The 18179-nt window shown below is 44.1% G+C and overlaps 2 protein-coding genes across 2 annotated transcripts in view; both read right to left on the minus strand.

Moving 5' to 3' along the window:
* Positions 1-257: 257 nt before the first annotated feature.
* LOC118894076 (small ubiquitin-related modifier 2-like) lies at positions 258-809 on the minus strand (the record flags this gene model as incomplete). The annotated part of the gene is made up of 1 exon (XM_036849724.1): positions 258-809. A coding segment is annotated over one exon (321 nt), but the record flags the coding sequence as incomplete, so codon positions are not given.
* LOC118894077 overlaps positions 737-18179 on the minus strand; it is a 105157-nt gene continuing 87714 nt past the window's right edge. Inside the window, exon 4 of the mRNA XM_036849725.1 lies at positions 737-884. Coding sequence (XP_036705620.1) covers positions 818-884 — 67 coding nt within the window. The 3' untranslated portion in view covers positions 737-817. The remainder of the gene's footprint in view (positions 885-18179) is intronic.

An 18179-nucleotide genomic window follows, 5' to 3' on the forward strand; every position in this document is an offset into this window, starting at 1 on the left:
CCCTACTTAAAGAAAGATTGCCCTACATGTAACAGCTACGTACAAAAAAGTTACAAAATTGTCCTTGGTTTTACAATGATAAATGAAAAACATTAAAATTCTCCAATCGAACAAGGTATGCAAGAATTTTTATGTTGTTCTTTTTTTGTTAAACAGTGAGAGCAAAATAACTTACTGGAATATAAAGATAAGAGCTGAATGAGCATGCCACTAATGGAGAAAAGGGGGTATCTTCACAGAACCAGTATTTTTCCCCATTCCGTCTCCATTTGATGTCGATCAAAACATACCGTTGGCCGTTTAGTTAAAAAAAAAAAAGGCAATATGCTTGTGCACATACACCAGTTACTTTAGGTACAATAAAGGAATGGGGAAGGGGAAAATGAAAGAATAGAGAAACTATACTGTAGTAGTCAGGATGTGGTGGAACCAAATTGTGGTTTTCTAATTGAGAACGTCTTCTGGGTCCGGAGGAACAGAATTCTGGACTAAAGTAGCAGGTTCCCTTTTGAGTAGACACCTCCTGTGTGCTGCTGGAACACGTCAATTGCATCTTCATCCTCCATTTCCAGCTGTGCAGGTGTGTCTGTTTCATTGATTGGCTGCCCATCAAATCGGAATCTGATCTGCCTCATTGACAAACCCGGTCGTTCACAATAGGCTTTCATTCGTTTACTAAGTGGTGTATTCCTCTTAATCTTCAACTGCACCACGGAGACATCCTGCCCCGCCACCTTCAAATTAATATGATCGTTGTTCTCAGTCTTGACTCCTTCCTTGGGCTTTTCGTCAGATGCTGGCGACAGGGATTGCAAACTCACTCAGGTTTGACACTTGAAGGGAGAGGCAGTTTGTTTGTTGAACAGGCATTCCAGAAGGCTCCTCTGCAGATCAAAACCACAGTGAGATATCACCTCACACCTGTCAGAATGGCTATTATCGAAAAGACAACAGTTAACGAATGTTGACAAAGATGTGGAGAAAAGGGACCCCTTGTGCACCGTTGGTGAGAATGTAAATCAGTGCAGCCACTGTGGAAAACAGTATGGAGGTTCCTCAAAAAATTAAAAATAGAACTACTGTATGATCCAGCAATTCCTCCTCTGTGTATTTATCTGAAGAAAATGAAGACACTAACTCAAAAAATATATGCACCCCCATGTCCATTGCAGCATTATTTACAATAGCCAAGACATGGAAACAACTTAAGTGTCCATGGATGGATGAATGGATAAAGAAAATATGGTATAGATATACAATGGAATATTATTCAGCCATAAAAAAGAATGAAACCTTGCCATTTGGGACAACATGGACGGACCTTGAAGGCATTATGCTAAGTGAAATAAGTCAGAGAAAGACAAATACTGTATAATCTCATCTACATGTAGAATCTAAAACAAAACAAAACAAAAACAAAAAACCAAGCTCATAGATATAGAGAACTGAGAACTGATTGATGGTTGACAGGGATGGGGAGTGGGAGGTATCAGTGCAATGGGTAAAGGGGGTCAAAAGTTTCAAACTTGCAGTTACAAAAAAAGATAAGTCCTGGGGGTGTAATGTAGAGCATGATGACTATAGTTAATAATACCGTATTGTGTATTTGAAAATTGCTAAGAGAGTGGATTTTAAAGTTCTCATCATAAAGAAAAAAATGTTTTGTAACTATGAGTGCTGATGGATGTTTACTGGACTTGTTGCAATCATTTCACAATATATACAAATGTCAAATCATTATGTTGTATACTCTAAACAAGTATAATGTTATACGTCGATTATATCCCCCCCCAAAAAAAAAAAATGATTATGCTGGTCTGAAAAAAAAGAGGTTCCTGCGTGGCTCTTACACGTTTCCTTTGTTAGGCCCCGTGTTTTGAATAGGTGTGTGTAAAGGGAGGCTCTGTTCAAATTAGATCTCTTGAAGAAAAATCTCTGGGGAAAATGTCTTCATCAAAAATTGCTACTATCCGAGCCCTGGTCTGGGAAGATCCCACATGCCGCGGAGCAACTAAGCCCGTGAGCCACAACTACTGAGACTGCGCGTCTGGAGCCTGTGCTCCGCAACAAGAGAGGGCACGATAGTGAGAGGCCCGCGCACCGCGATGAAGAGTGGCCCCCGCTTGCCGCAACTAGAGAAAGCCCTCGCACAGAAACGAAGACCCAACACAGCCAAAAATAAATAAATAAATAAAAGAAACCATGTTCTCATGTGAAAAATTTGAAAAAAAAAAAATTGCTACTGTCTTAGGTTGGCCTTGCTCATTAAAATACACTTACCTGGGACATCGAAAAGAGAGAGAGGGGAGCTAAGGGTCACAGGTCATGTTCCGGGGGGCAGGAGCAGAGTTGGAGCTTAGCCTGCAGGGAGAGCCCTCGGCATCGACAGCATGTGGGGAGGAGACAGGCTGCACGGGATGGAGAGAGAGGTCTCCCTGCCATGTGGTCTCAACAAAGGCCTCAGCCCACCCCGTGGGGAGCTCAGAGCGGGGCTGGCCCTTCAGGACAAAGTGCGGTGGGATTGGGGGTTCACTGGATGCCAGCTGCCCTGACAAAGGGGTGTATCTTGTGGAGGCAACTTTCTGGAGTGAAACCAGTTTCCAAAGAAGGTGCATAGCCGCGAGCTGTCAGTGGACAACTGGAGGAGAGAATTCTCCTGTCCTGAAGGGGAATTCAGAGTCTACATGAGCTTCTGCTCTCTTGGGCAAGCCACTAACCTCTCAGTGAAGGGGACCACCACCTGTCTGGCCCGGAAAGACCCCCGAGGACTGTCTGTCCTTCTGTACCTGCTCCGTCTCTACCCTGGGCTTCTGTGATCTTATCTCTCAAATAAGGGACTTCTTTTGATGTTGAAAAGTGACAACCCTCTCACTGAATCAAGCCTGTAAATCTGGTTTAGTTTGGCGCTCAGTGTTTTAAAATTTTAAGACTTTGTTGCCAATATGCAAACAATTGAGAGACTTCCCCAAAATTCAGGTTTCTGGATTTTTTTTTTTAGAAAGCAGATCTGGCCACACTCAGCCTAAACCCCTTCAAGGCCACAGTCGTCGGACATGTCACAAGCCCACCAATGTGTCAAGATCCTCACCAGGCCTCCAGCCCCTGGGAACACATGCTAGATTTTGAAAAATATTCAGTTATTTAAACGTGGCTTCTAAGTTAATGCTCTTTTGTTTTTAATGTCAACAAATCAGCTAACCTTTTATGAAACCCCAAATGAACAAATCTCTCAATTACACATACTTTGCTAAGTAGTGAATATGAATTTTTTTTTTTTGGCTGCGTTGGGTCTTTGTTGCTGCGCACGGTTTTTCTCTAGTTGCGGCGAGCAGGGGCTATTCTTCGTTGCAGTGCACGGGCTTCTCATTGCAGTGGCTTCTTTTGTTGCAGAGCATGGGCTCTAGGCGCGCGGGCTTCAGTAGTTGTGGCATGCGGGCTCAGTAGTTGTGGCTCGCGGGCTCTACAGCGCAGGCTCAGTAGTTGTGGCGCACGGGCTTAGTTGCTCTGCGGCATGTGGGATCTTCCTGGAGCAGGGCTCGAACCCATGTCCCCTGCATTGGCAGGTGGATTCTTAACAACTGCGCCACCAGGGAAGGTCCGTGAATATGAATTTGAAAGTGAGGAGGAAAGAAATCAAGCCCAATGAAGTATACTCCGTCCAGAACAATCCCCCAGCAAATGGTATCAGTGGATATGAGTAACACTTTGATTTTAAAGAAACCAATGTCAGTGACATTTGTGACGTGTTACGGAGTAACTGCATGTTTGTTATGGATCAAAACCCTTAGTGTGAAGCAAGAGTAAGAAATGACATTAAAAATTATTCTTTTGCTAGAGAGCACTCTATCTGCAAAGCCAAGCTACTCAAGGTAAGTGGCAAGTAGGAGTTTTGACGTGTTCCTTGGTGATTTGTGTTGACATGTGACTTATTCTACATCTTAGAGTCATTTTGACTCAGCACATGAGCCACCATTTGTGCAAAGCCTTCAGCATTACTTGTCTCCACTGTGAGGAGGCCTACCATGAAAACAGTATCACTGGTAGATGGGAGGGATTGCAAAGATGCTCTTGGTGGCCTTCACTCTTTCCTCCTTGTTAATGGAACACAGATTTTGCTCAGGTGGAATGCGTCCAACCCTGGCACATCCCTAGGGGATGGATCCTGATTGAGCTAAACATGGCAAGGATATCACATTCCATTTTGATGGACGGTTACATTTCCAGCTTCTCTTGCAGCTATACCGGCCAAGTGTCCTAGTCTCTTTACTGACACTTTAGGAAACCTGCTGGGGTGCTTCTGAAAAAGATAATTTGTTTCCTGGTAAAAAGGGACAAATGTAAGAAGAGGGCTTGCTCGTGGCTCTCTTCCCCTTTCTTCCGGAGCTGTGGCAGCCACCTTACAACCATGAGGTGACGACCATTACACAAATGAAAAACCAACCAGGGTGAAATGAAAAATAGAGTCTGAATACTGGATGACACGGATGATCACCTGAGCCATCCCTGTAAATGCCTACTTCCAGCCTTTTTGCTGAGACAGAGGTAAGGTATATTATCTAGTTCATTAAGTTTATATTTTTATACATTTTAAATTATTTATTTAGATTTTCTATTATGAGCAGCTAAGAATATTCCTAACTGATGAAGAATTTTGGAGAGCAAAATGCATTTAATGTCACAAAAGGTAAGATAATGCCCTATAACTTAGAAAAACACTTTGCCTGTGTTAACAATGAACTTTGTTCTATTATGGGCACCTTTTCAACCCAAATCCTATTGTGCACATACTTCTTGGTTTCTCTGAAGTGTATCAGAGTCTCAGGACTTAATGCTTACCTATGTACCACGTTGAGGACTTCCTTCCATTCATTTTTAACTTATCGATTGGACAGGGCACTATTCTGGAATTTCTTATAACATGGTAGAGCAGCGAGCACAGTCCCTGATGCCAGAACACAGACCAAGGCTTCATCATTTGTTGTTTCTCATAATCCACGTCTCCCTTTTATTCCCTGTCTTTCCATCCTTTCTTCACCTCCCCCTTAACTCCATCATCAGTTTCTAACACCCCCTGAACCTGCTTCCCTGAAGGTCACCAAGGCCCTTCTAGTCAAATCCCAGGGTCTTTTTTAAAATTTACCTCTATTTTTTTAAAATTTATTTATTTATTTTCGGCTGCGTTGGGTCTTTGTTGCTGCACGTGGGCTTTCTCTAGTTGCGGCGAGTGGGGGCTACTCTTCGCTGCGGTTTGCGAGCTTCTCATTGCAGTGGCTTCTCTTGTTGTGGAGCACGAGCTCTAGGTGTGTGGGCTCCAGTAGTTGTGGCATGCGGGCTCAGTAGTTGTGGCGCACGGGCCTAGTTGCTCTGCAGCATGTGGGATCTTCCCGGACCAGGGCTCGAACCCGTGTCCCCTGCATTGGCAGGCGGACTCCCAACCACTGAGCCACCAGGGAAGTCCCCCAGTGTCTTAATTCCTCTCCACTCCAGGGTCTAGTTCAGTGCTCACCGTGGGGTCCACTGAAACCCAGCCTCTTGCCTGGCTCCTTCCCCAGAGCCTCCCGGCCTCAGAGAGCTAATCAATGCTGAGGGCTTTGGGCATCCCCTCTTCATTAGAAGTGACCAAAAAGCAGTGGACAGACACCTCTCCCTGGCTGGGTGGCCTTGTGTGAGTCATTTAACTTCTCTCAGCTTTAACCGATTAGCCTGTGAAACAGCTGCTCCACGTATCCATAAGAGGCATGTTTTGGGGCGCCTGCTCAGCTCACACCCACTCTTCTGAGACCCGCTCCCACCCATGGCCTGGTCAACCATGTGTGTGCTACATGACCCCGATGAACAGATTACTGGACTAGTGGGGGATGCCCAAAGACAGCTGATACATTGGCTGCTCAGTGACCAAATGTGTTCTTTTTTTCTCAAAAACCCAAGCAAAGAGCCCCAGAGAATGGTGGGCATGGGAACTAAAAGGTGCCGACGCCAGGCCGCCACCTCTCCCAGAGAGCACAGTGAAGACCAATCAGATACAGGCAGCTGCTGAGGGAAGCAGGAGCACCGAGCAGACAGACAGACACGAGGACGGGAGGCTGTCTCTCCCCGGAGCACCCACACGACTGGTCTCATCTTAGAGCCCCAGGGCTTCCAGAGTCCCCTGGGTTCAGCTAGCTGTTCTTTGGTTCCAGGAGATGCCCTCGACTCCTCTGAGCCCACCGCCCTTTCATCTGTACTAACTCCTGTGTCTCTCTGATCCTTTCAACTAAAAAGCCTTGACCAGCACAGAGTCTCACAGAAGCGTGATGAAGATAGGTAGCTAGGATACCTGTCTTCAAATCAACAGAAGATCTGTCTCCCTTGTGAAACCTCTTCAGTGTTCTATCGGCTCCCAAAAGAGCCCATAAAGTACTTTCTGAGTGGTCATTATGGGTTCAGCCTTGACGGGTTGGGCTTAGGAAAGTGGAGAAAAGGCGGGGATTAGAGCCACACAAAGGCCCTGCGGCAGATGTAAGCAAAGTGTGGGGGAGGGGAGGAGTCATGGGACAGACTGAGAAGGGAGCATCACCTGAGTTGTCATTTTGGACACACATTCCCTCTTCTAGTACTAGGAACCCTCTTTTTTTTTTTTAAATAAATTTATTTTATTTATTTATTTTTGGCTGCATTGGGTCTTCATTGCTGCGTGCAGGCTTCCTCTAGTTGCAGTGAGCAGGAGCTACTCTTTGTTGCTTGCGTGGGCTTCTCATTGAGGTGGGTTCTAGGTGCACGGGCTCAGTAGTTGCGGCGCACAGGCTTAGTTGCTCCGCGGCATGTGGGATCTTCCCGGACCAGGGCTTGAACCCGTGTCCCCTGCATTGGCAGGAGGATTCTTAACCACTGCGCCACCAGGTAAGCCCTGGAACCCTCTTTTTTAAGAGAACCCACCCTACCTTATTGGGCAAGAGTTCATTCTTCCTTCCAGTACCACCACCACCAGCAGGTGGGTGGGCATGTGACCCTCATGGGCCAATCCCAGCACACTGCATTCTCCAGGTCACTGTGATTGGCTGAGGGGTGGGCTCATCAGCTATGACTCATAACCTGGTTGGGCCAATCAGAACCTCCCCTCCGGTTTGCTACAGAACCCTTGGGGAAATGACATTTTCTCTAGATCATAAGCCATGAAGAGTGTAAACTGAGGGGGCAATCTTGGCCTCTATGTGGAGAGATCTGGACAGAGAATATGTCCCAAAGGAAAGTAGGGATCACAGAGAAGGAGGGGGCAAGGAGTCCAGATGACATCATTTGGACTCCTGAATCCAGCTATACCTGAAGCCATTCCCAACCCTTATACTGCTCAGTTATAAGGAACCAATATATCTCCTTTTCTTTCCTTACAGTGGTTTGATTTAAATTTATATTACTAGCCAAAACAACAACAACAAAAACAAACAAACAAAAAACACCTTGACAACAATGGAAGTTAAGGGAGAGAGGTGGAAACAGGGTTGGACAGGAAGGGTGGTCTTTGATGACTCTGAAACCCTGCAGGGAAGATTGCCTTGTTATGGTAAGTGGGTCCTTCCTGGTTGTCAGTGAGAGATGCTGTAACCCGCCTTCAGTTCTGACGCTTCCCTTGATGTGCTGAGGGGCACTGCACTGATTCTTTCCTTTAACTGTAAGAAGGTGCTAACAACATTTCATTTCAAATCATTAATGTAATACGTTTAGACAAAAGAGGCTATTAGTCTCGGAAAGGACTGCTTTAAAGACCATCGAAATGTGCTCTCTTTCTGCTTTCTTCTGTGTTCTGTGCTCCTCTCCCTGAATTCCCAGATACAAACTAGAGAATGCAGCAGCGCCTGGAGCAGAGCGGTAACATCCGGTATTATTTTGACAGCACAATGCAGGGCTGACCACCCTCCAGAGTGTGCACTTTGCTACAGTACGTGGCACATCCCTTCACAAGTGCAAAGAGAGCTAAGGAAACATTAGAGAGCTTTATTCCAGGGATCTTTAAATTTGGGCTGGAGAAAAGATATGTCCACGGGTAGAAGACAGAGGGTAAAGGGAAGGCATAAGGAGTAGGATGGAAGATGCAGAAAGTAGGGAAGCAGGAGGAGATACAGGAGGAGGGAGCCAGCATAGGTGGGAAGAGGAAGCTAAGAAGAGTACAGAGAGGAAGGAGAGGAAAGACCAGGAAATGTTTAGGCCAAGACCCAGCTCCTCCTCTGGGTCCTCCGTAGGCAGGGACAGCTACATCATTTGTAGGGCCCAGTGCAAAACCCAGGTGCGGAGCTGTAAGCAGATAGGGTAGGGGGTCCCCAGAGAAAGAGAACCACGCATGGCTTTCTTGACAGAAGAGAAGCTATTTTGTGATGTAAGTCTGGCCACAGTGCTTGCCCTTGAACAGCTCTCAGTAATCAAGGATCTTAAGAGAAGTGAGGGAATGCAGGAATGAAGGGAAAGCTGTCAAGAAACAACAGTTCAGCAATAAAACAGAGTCCTAGTTCCTCCTCAAGAGAGAGATGTATAACAATCTGATGCACATCTTTGCGATCTGCAGGAACTAAGGTCCCCACCCAGGTGGAGGAAGGAATGATGATGTTGACCCTCGTGACTTCTATCAACTAAAGCTTGGACTCTGTCGACCTTTGCCCCAATTCTATGCTGAATTCTCCTCTGCTCGAGCCCATTCATGAATGTGCATGTACCCTTAGCTTAAAACTTCCCCAATTTTGCTATTTGGGGAGACACTGATCCCCAGTGTTCTCCTTACTTGCTGCAAGTAATAATAAATCCTTCCTTCTCCAGATCTTTGACTTGGTTGTGTCTATTGGCTTAACACCCACCAAGAGGTGAACCCAGTTTTCAGGTAACAGAGCCCCTTGTTCAGAACTTACTAAGAATTTCAAGATGGTGACGGCAGAGCATTAAAGGAATCTTGGGCCCCGTGACTGCACTTGCCATGAAGCTGGCACCGTCTGTGGGGCAAGATGAACTAAATGAGGATTTTCACAGGGTGTTCTGTAAGCCTCAGATGTTCCAGGAACAAGAGGTTCCTTCATCTCCTAACTGGGAAGCAGAGCACAAGCCGCATTCTTAAAGATTTCCCCCCCGCCACACACGCATATGAACACCTCCAAGAAACCCTGGGAAAAAGAAACTTCTGTGACTTCATTTAAACCAGTGTTTCTCAACTGACCCCGTGGCGTGACCACGGAAACATTGTCCCCCTAATACTCCGTGTTAACATCCCACAGAACCCATTTTGCAAAATGCTTGAAGATCTTGAGGTTCCTCGAGATCACCCATAGCAGCCCTTCCTACCCTGAGATTCGAGGCTCAAGAACCCGCTCTGCTTGGCCTTGGGGTGACAGCAACTTCCTTGCACCAGATTGGATGGTGGGGGGAGGGGTGAAGGAAGGGGATGGGATTAGCCCCCAGAGTTTACTGTGGCTGCAAAACCTGTGGGAGGTTTTCCAAGATGAGACATCGACTCCCCTAAACTCCCCTTCACGCAAGCACAAAAAAGCCTTTGTTTTATTCTAAATGTATTCAAAATGTTCCCTCTATTTTAATGCCTAACCTCCCCAGAAATTTTTCAAAGGGAACTTTGATACCACATGTAGGACAGGGACTCCTTGGCTATGGTAAATAAATACAAAGTTTGTAGAAGACTTGCAATCACAGATCATTTTATCCAAAGTGTATCATTGTATCTAGGGAGAAGTTATGCCCAGAACTCCCTGTATTCCAGTTCCTGTGATCAGGAACCCAGGAATTCCTCAAATTTAAACCATTACCCTTGACAAAGGTTAGTTAAATTTCAACGTTGTTGAGAAGAACAAGGTTTAATGCAGAAAATAACCCAGGTATTGGTTTTTTTTGTTGTTTGTTTGTTGTTATTGCTGTTGTTGTTTGTTTCTCCATACACAGTAAAGACTGAGGGTTTTGAGCAGATGCTCAAGGCTGGATCTCATCTGTTCCTCACTCCCTTTGTTGCAGTAGACAAGTCACTAAATCCTCTTCTCTGTGCCTTTGTTTTGTCATCTGTAAAATGGGAATAATAGCAGTAGTAAAGATTCTTCTAGCAGTACGATAACATGTGAGAAAGCCCTCTAAAATCTAACTGCAGCAGGCTTTGCTAAAGCACCTCTTACTTTCCAATTACAAACGTAAAGAGCCAAATCTCCACAGTGAGGCATGGACAGATGGACAGATTTTTAAATCAGAAGAAAAAAAAAGGGTTATCACAATACTTAGCAAGAATTCCCCCCTCAGTGGTCATTTTGCTTGGAGGTTCAAACTATAACCAAATGCGATGAAATATGCTTACTTTGGAGATTCTTAAGCTCCCTTTACATGAATCCTTCTGAAATATACCAACTGGTTCTTAGCGAGGAATCAGTTCAGCAGGGACTCTAGGAGAGCGCTGGTGCCGCCTGCCGGCTTGGAGTGGTATGACAAGTGTGCTCTACAGAGACAAAGGGAGGTAGTCTGGAAGCCCTAAATGGGGAATCTGAGAAACCTGGGCTGGAGCAAAATATTCTGGCCTGGAGCCTCGCTGTTCAAATTGTGGTCCCCTGGCCAGCAGCACGGGCATCACCGGGAGCTTGATGGAAATGTAAAATCAGACTGCATTTTAATAAGATCCTCCACCACACACATAGAAAACAAACCTATGGTTACCAAAGGGGAAGGGGGAGGGGTACATTAGGAATTTGGGATTAACATATACACACTACTATATGTAAAATAGATAACCAACAAGGACCTACTGTATAGCACAGGGAACTATACTCAGTATTTTGTAATAACCTATAAGGGAAAAGAATCTGAAAAAAATAGATATATATATGTATGTATAACTGAATTACTTTGCTGTACACCTGAAACTAACACAATGTTGTAAATCAACTATACTTCAATTTAAAAAAACAAAAAAAAAACCAGGGGCTTCCCTGGTGGCACAGTGGTTAAGAATCTGCCTGCCAATGCAGGAGATACTGGTTCGAGTCCTGGTCCAGGAAGATCCCACATGCCGTGGAGCAACTAAGCCCGTGCGCCACTACTGAGCCTGTACTCTAGAGCCTGCGAGCCACAACTACTGAAGCCCGCGTGCCTAGAGCCTGTGTTCCGCAACAAGAGAAGCCACCTCAATGAGGAGCCTGCGCAAGGAAGAGCAGCCCCCGCTCGCCACAACTAGAGAAAGCCCGCACACAGCAACAAAGACCCAACACAGCCAAAAATAAATAAATAAAATAAATAAATTTATCAAAAAAAAAAAAAGAAAAAAGAAATGAAGGATGTATCCACCCCTCAACAAATAAAATATTACATTAAAAAGAAAAAGATCTGGACTTCCCTGGTGGTCCAGTGGCTAAGACTCCATGCTCCCAATGCAGGGGGGCCCGGGTTCGATCCCTGGTCAGGGAACTAGATCCCGCATGGATACCACAACTAAGAGTCCACAAGCTGCAACTAAAAAAGATACCGCATGACGCAACTAAAGACCCTGTGTGCCGCAACTAAGACCTGGCGCGGAAGGAAGGAAGGAAGGAAGGAAGGAAGGAAGGAAGGAAGGAAGGAAGGAAGGAAGGAAGGAAGGAAGAAGGAAGGAAGGAAGGAAGGAAGGAAGGAAGAAAGAAAGAAAGAAAGAAAGAAAGAAAGAAAGAAAGAAAGAAAAGAAAAATCTTCCAAGCAATTTATATGTGCATTGTAGTTCAAGAAACATGTTCTGGAGGATTTAATCTAGTGACTAAAGGTCAAAGGGGAATTCTAAAAGTAGGAAGCTACTTTAAATAAATTTATTTTAAAAACCCAGGTAGGGGCTTCCCTGGTGGTGCAGTGGTTGAGAATCTGCCTGCCAATGCGAGGGACATGGGTTCGGGCCCTGGTCTGGGGGGATCCCACATGCCGCGGAGCGACTAGGCCCGTGAGCCACAATTGCTGAGCCTGCGCGTCTGGAGCCTGTGCTCCGCAACAAGAGAGGCCGCGATAGTGAGAGGCCCGCGCACCGCGATGAAGAGTGGCCCCCACTTGCCGCAACTAGAGAAAGCCCTCGCACAGAAACGAAGACCCAACGCAGCCAAAAATAAATAAATAAATAAATAAATAAAATAAATAAATTAAATTAAAAAAAAAAAAACCCAGGTAGGGATAGCAACTCACAGAAAGCTTAGCACTTCTGCTCTATTTAGTTCAAGTCCTTTGTCACACCAACCAGTAAACTGAGTGCTTTGCCCCACAACTCTGCTTTTCTTAATTTCATTTTCATCATATTTCCTACTTATTCTTTTGAAGGCTTTTTTTTCCTTCCACAGAATTATTCCTACAATTTTATAATAAAATTACCCAGGAAAACAGGATTCCTTCCCATTACGGAAAATTTGTTTTACTATCTTATTTTCTGAATTACCGTCTTAGAGTTCCTTGGTTGCAAGCAACAGAAATGAATTCTGGGAAATATAAGCAAAAAACAAAATGTATTGGGTGGATATGGTGGTAGCTTATAGAATAAAAGAAAAAGCTGAGCAATGAGGTCTTAGAAAGGACAGGAAGCTGGCGCTTCCAGGGCCACACCTTTGGGACACACCCATGCCAAGTGTTTTCAGCCCTGCCTGTGTTGCTGATCAGTATGCAAATTCTCAGGACATAGAATCTGTTTGGCCTCGCTTGGTTCATGCCTGGCCCTTGGAGAAGGAAGGGCAGGGCATCTCAGTTTCAAGACTCATTGAAAGTGTATCTAATGAGGAAGGCTGGGTTCAACGGCTGTTACAGTCAACATCCACCCTGATTGGTCGAGCATGGTAGTACCCATGTCACTCCAGTTTTTATATATTTTGACCATCACCCCTGGAGAGAGTGGGTCCCCAAGGAAAACTGAGGTGATTTAGCTGAAAAAGAAGGAAAGGATAATGGGCAGGCAAAATCAATAGATATTCTCTATACACATCTCTATTGTGAAATAAACATGCACCCACCAAGGTACTGATTGAAGAAGATATTGATAAAGTATTTACTCTAAAACCCATGTATCTGTATCTATTATTCCAAGAGGTATCCAAGAGGTTAAAGTGGCACGGGGGGGGGGGGGGGATATTTTTAACCCTTTACGCACACAATTGGAGCATTCAGTGAAATCTTGATGATCTTTGGCTTTTCAAGGCAAATCTACCTTCTACAACATCATCAGATTAAAACAGAAATTAAACAGTGGAAAGGGCTCCTACCTGCCAAGACTTCTGGCATGCATCACCCCTCTAACATTCTAATGTATTCACGGGAAATGTTATACAAATGGTGGGGGTCTTCTTTTCTTTTTAAAGAAGAGAGAATAAAAATGATTGTGTAGCTATGAAAAATACACTCTGTTACCAGAGCCCCATCACAGTTCTTTCAGAAAACATCTTGGGGGAATAAATAGCTGCAGTCTCATAGCAACATTCAGTTCGACAATGCTCAGAGCTGAAAGACGTTCTTGGGTTAGAAATTTGCCTGCAAAAGGATGCCATCCAGAGTTACCTTTAACTGTGGATAACAGAGTCAGTCCACAGCCAGGGGAAATGGGTCTCAATCAGGTAGTCCTTCTGCTTCCTTGGAATTTTGCAAGAACTGACCGATGTCCTCATAAAGCTAAATGAATGAACCTGTATGTCATAGAGAGGACTCCGTGACATACCCAGTAACCTGACAAAGGCTTCTTAGCGGGAAGAAAACGTTTTCTTTTACATTCTATGCACTGGTCACACTTTACAAATAGCTTAGAATAATAATAATAATAATAGCAGAAAGGAAAAAATGATGGAACCCCCTCCCCATAGATGTATCTCCACAAGCAGTGCTGTTACATTCATTAAGTCTATCTGAAGTCTTATTTCTCTTCTTTAAAATTGTTCCATGAGGTTAAATAATCTATTTTTGTACTGTTGGAGGGATCTGGCATCCATGGCCCAAGTAATTAGTAAATGCACATTTCTTTGATCTTCTTGTTTCATTTTTAAAATCCAAGTGGTTTTTGCATTCTATGCCACCATCTATCCTTGTATATTTTAATAAGAAACTAATGTTTTCCAAACTAGTGAATATAACAAAAAGGAAACAGACTCATAGATATGGGGAACAAACTAGTGGTTACCAGTGGGGAGAGGGAAGGGGGAGGGGCAAGATAGGGGTAGGGGATTGAGAGATACAAACTACTATGTATAAAATAGATAAGCAACAAAGATATACAGTACAATACAGGGCATACAGCCAATATTTTATAATAACTATAAATGGAACATAACCTTTAAAACTAGTGAATTACTATGTTGTACACCTAAAACTTCCATAATATTGTCATACATCAACTATAACTCATTAAAAATAAATAATAAAAATTACGATAGCATATGATATTACTTGTATGTGGAATCTAAAAATGATACAAATGAACTTATTTACAAAACAAAAATAGACTCACAGACATAGAAAACAGACTTCTGGTTACCAAAGGTAAACCAACTGTACTTCAATAAATTTTTTAATTTAAACAGTAAAAATAAAAGAATAAATAGTAAAACAATAAAAATAATTTTAAGTACCAAAAAAAACAAGAAAAAAGAAAGAAACTAATGTTTTCCGGAAAACTCTGGAGGCACATTGGCCCTCCAGGAAGTGGGGGCAGGCATAGGCCATGGTCACCTGGCTGAGATGGTCCAGTTTGGAGCAAAGGGACTAGGTTTCCAGCCCTGGCGCCATCATCCAGAAACAAGGCCAAGACCAGGCCAGGAACTTAATTTTGCTGCACCTCAGTTTCCCCATTTGGGCAGTTAGGTGGTTTGTGTACACTCTCTAATGCAGCTGAAAAGCCTACCATTCTGGTCATCTTCACTGTGGACTCCAAGGGTAGAACAGGGAATACAAAAAAGTGACCAGAAAGCCACTCAGGAACCTACCATTGAAACTTTCTTTTACAACCCCCATCTCTGGTCCACAGCCTTTGAGGAGCAGGTCCAAGGAACTGAGGTATTGAACTGGAAGCCACAGGTGTAAGAAAAAAAAGGATCCAAGAGTCTATCCTTTAAATACCAAATCCTTGATTGGGCCGCTGTCCATCATCTGTTCTCTCTTTATCTGGAGCGAGCAGCCGTGGTCGGCACCGAGGCACCATCCACAGCGCCTGTCCTCCTCTGACGGGCATTGTCATCACTGAATGATGAGATGGGGGCTTATCGGGAGCTTGGAGGGATAAATGCGATCTTGGGCGACTGAATTAAGATTGGAAAATATCTTGACAGGCTGGAATAATGGATAAAATCTAACGTTTGAAATGTAATCAGGATAAATGGAAAATCTGGCTCACGGGTTCAGAATACCAAGTGCACAGAAATCGCTGATCTTGTGAAAAAAAGGCCTAGATGTTCAGTTTACTACATATCTCAGTCTGTGCCAGCGGGCTCAGCAAGATGACTCGACATCACCATCACCACTTCCCCAACCGAAGCAAACATGGCGTGGAATTTGCTGAGTAAAACTAACCCAAGCAAGAGAAGGAAAACGTGCTCTATCCTCCCATCAGGTCATGTCTGTGTCATTAGGAGTGATAGGAAGGAAAACAGACAAGCCCCAGAGAGAAAGACAGACTCCAGCCTGATGAGACGTGGCCTTGCAGGGCAGGAAGACCAGGAAAGGATCCAGAATTTAACCAGGGCTTAAAAAGATGAGGAACGTTAATGCAAAATCCCAACCACCCAAAGCAGGTGATAAAATAAAAAGAGGAGGTTGAGAAAGAACCACATAAGAATGTAAAAGAGTTGATGGAATGAAAATGCCAGATGGCAAGACAATAAGATACCTGGAGATAAAAGGAAAAGCAACCAAGCATAAAAGGAAGTTCTATAAAGCAGGAATGGAGGCTGTGAGTCAAATTGGGGTGGGGTGAGAATTGGGGAGGGGAGTGATCGAGACCCAGAAGACGGATGTAATCCAGTTACACCAAGGGCATGGGCTCGAGGGTCCCTTGTTTTGATGACCATAAAAAGGGTTCAGTGAATTCTTCCGAAGTTTGAGATTGGCTCAGAATACGTGCAGCCCAGATCCCTGTCTCAGCAAAAGCCTCTGTCTGATGTGCAATATTATTGTCCTTAAGCAGGTAGCCCAATTTTTCTGGGATGATAAAACTACTCCTTTCTGCCTAAGTCTTTTTTAAAAAATCACTCACTATTTACTAAAGTACAACCTACTTGCAAGACACATGCACATATCTAAATGTAGGGCTTGAAGAATTTTCACAAACTGAGCACAGAACCTTCATCAAGAAACAGAACAGAAGCAGAACAGAAGCCCCGTCACATTCCATTCTCATTACTACCTCTCCCCCAGGGCAACCTCTGTCCTAACTTCTGCTGATAGATATGTTTTGCACCTGATATAAATGGAATCATGCAGTAAATTCTCTCATGAGAGTCATCCGTACTGTACGTGGTTGTAGATCATTCACCTCATTGCTGGGTGGTATTCCACTGGGTGAACACAGCACACATTACACATCCAGTGTTGATGGACATTTGTGGAGTTTCCAGTTGAGGGCTGTTATGAATAATACTGCACTGAACTTCCGGTTCATGGCTTTTGGCGGGCATATGCATGCATTACTGCTATGTCATAACAAGGGGTAGAATTACTGGGTCACATACACACCCTATAACAATATGATATCACTTCTATGTGGAATCTAAAATATGACACAGATGAACTTATCTATGAAACAAAAACAGACTCACAGAGAGAGAACAGACTTGTGGTTACCAAGGGGGAGGGGAGGTGGGGAGGGATGGATTGGGAGTTTGGGATTAGCAGATTCAAACTATATTATATACAGAATGCATAAACAACAAGGTCCTACTGTATAGCACAGGGAACTATATTCCATACCCTGTGATAAACCAGAATAGAAAGAATATGAAAAATAATGTATATATATGTATAACTGAATCACTTTGCTGTACAGCAGAAATTAACACAACATTGTAAATCAACTATACTTCAATAAAATAAATTTTTAAGAATTTTTTTAAAAATTAAAAAGGATATCTGAAAACTTCCACTGTCACTCTGGAGAACTGTGTGCAGATCTGGGCAGGATATTTATGAAACAGGCATTCTGAGAAGTTCATCTGAAGAGTAAGCTGCAGGTGACACCCTTAGTGAGACTGTAATAACCATGTCCCGTGAGAGCCACTGAGGAAGTGGGCATGTGGAGATGGAGAAGACACACCCAGGGGGAAGCTGACTTCAGATGTGAGAAGGGCTATAATGTTAGAAGAGCTTCTGGTTGAACCAGGTAGATTGAGCATATGCATTTATCTTTCTTTTTCTCAAAGACCCAATTAAAATGAAAGGGGGGGGGATTGATTAAGTTGATAACCAATTGGTCTCTTTTTAAAAAAAATAAATTGATTTATTTTTCTATTTTTGGCTGCATTGGGTCTTCGTTGCTGTGCGCAGGCTTTCTCTAGTTGTGGCGAGCGGGGGCTACTCTTCGTTGAGGTGCGCGGGCTTCTCATTGCGGTGGCTTCTCTTGTTGCAGAGCTCCGGCTCTAGGTGCGCGGGCTTCAGTAGTTGTGGCACGTGGGCTTCAGTAGTTGTGGCTCGCGGGCTCTAGAGTGCAGGCTCAGTAGTTGTGGCGCACAGGCTTAGTTGCTCTGCGGCATGTGGGATCTTCCCGGACCAGGGTTCGAACCCGTGTCCCCTGCATTGGCAGGTGGATTCTTAACCGCTGAGCCACCAGGGAAGTCCCACAATTGGTCCAGTGGTTAGAACTCTAAACTTTCACTGCTGAGGGTGCAGGTTCGATCCCCGGTCAGGGAACTAAGATCCCACCAGACGCATGGTGTGGCCAAAAATTTTTTTTTAATTTTTAAAAAAACTTTGATGTTTTTAGATTTTTGACAGTTGTATAAGTACCTAGGGAGGTTTTGCTTCTTAAGTCAGAAAATCAAGTCTAGTAGTTTTATACTAGACATGGTCCAAAGGTTAAAGACAATGAGAGATGAGAGAATAGGCAACAGCAGACAAGGTGTATAACAAAATATTTTAAAATGGTAGGTGGATGAAGAAGCTGTGAGAGCTGAGGGGATGCCTGCAGAGGGGGAAGCCAAGGAGAAACCAGCACTGTATTCTACAGAACCTGGGAACGTTTCAGGAGGTCAGGCACAGGAAGC

This window comes from Balaenoptera musculus, chromosome 4, assembly GCF_009873245.2.
Source record: "Balaenoptera musculus isolate JJ_BM4_2016_0621 chromosome 4, mBalMus1.pri.v3, whole genome shotgun sequence".
NCBI classification, from domain to species: domain Eukaryota; kingdom Metazoa; phylum Chordata; class Mammalia; order Artiodactyla; family Balaenopteridae; genus Balaenoptera; species Balaenoptera musculus.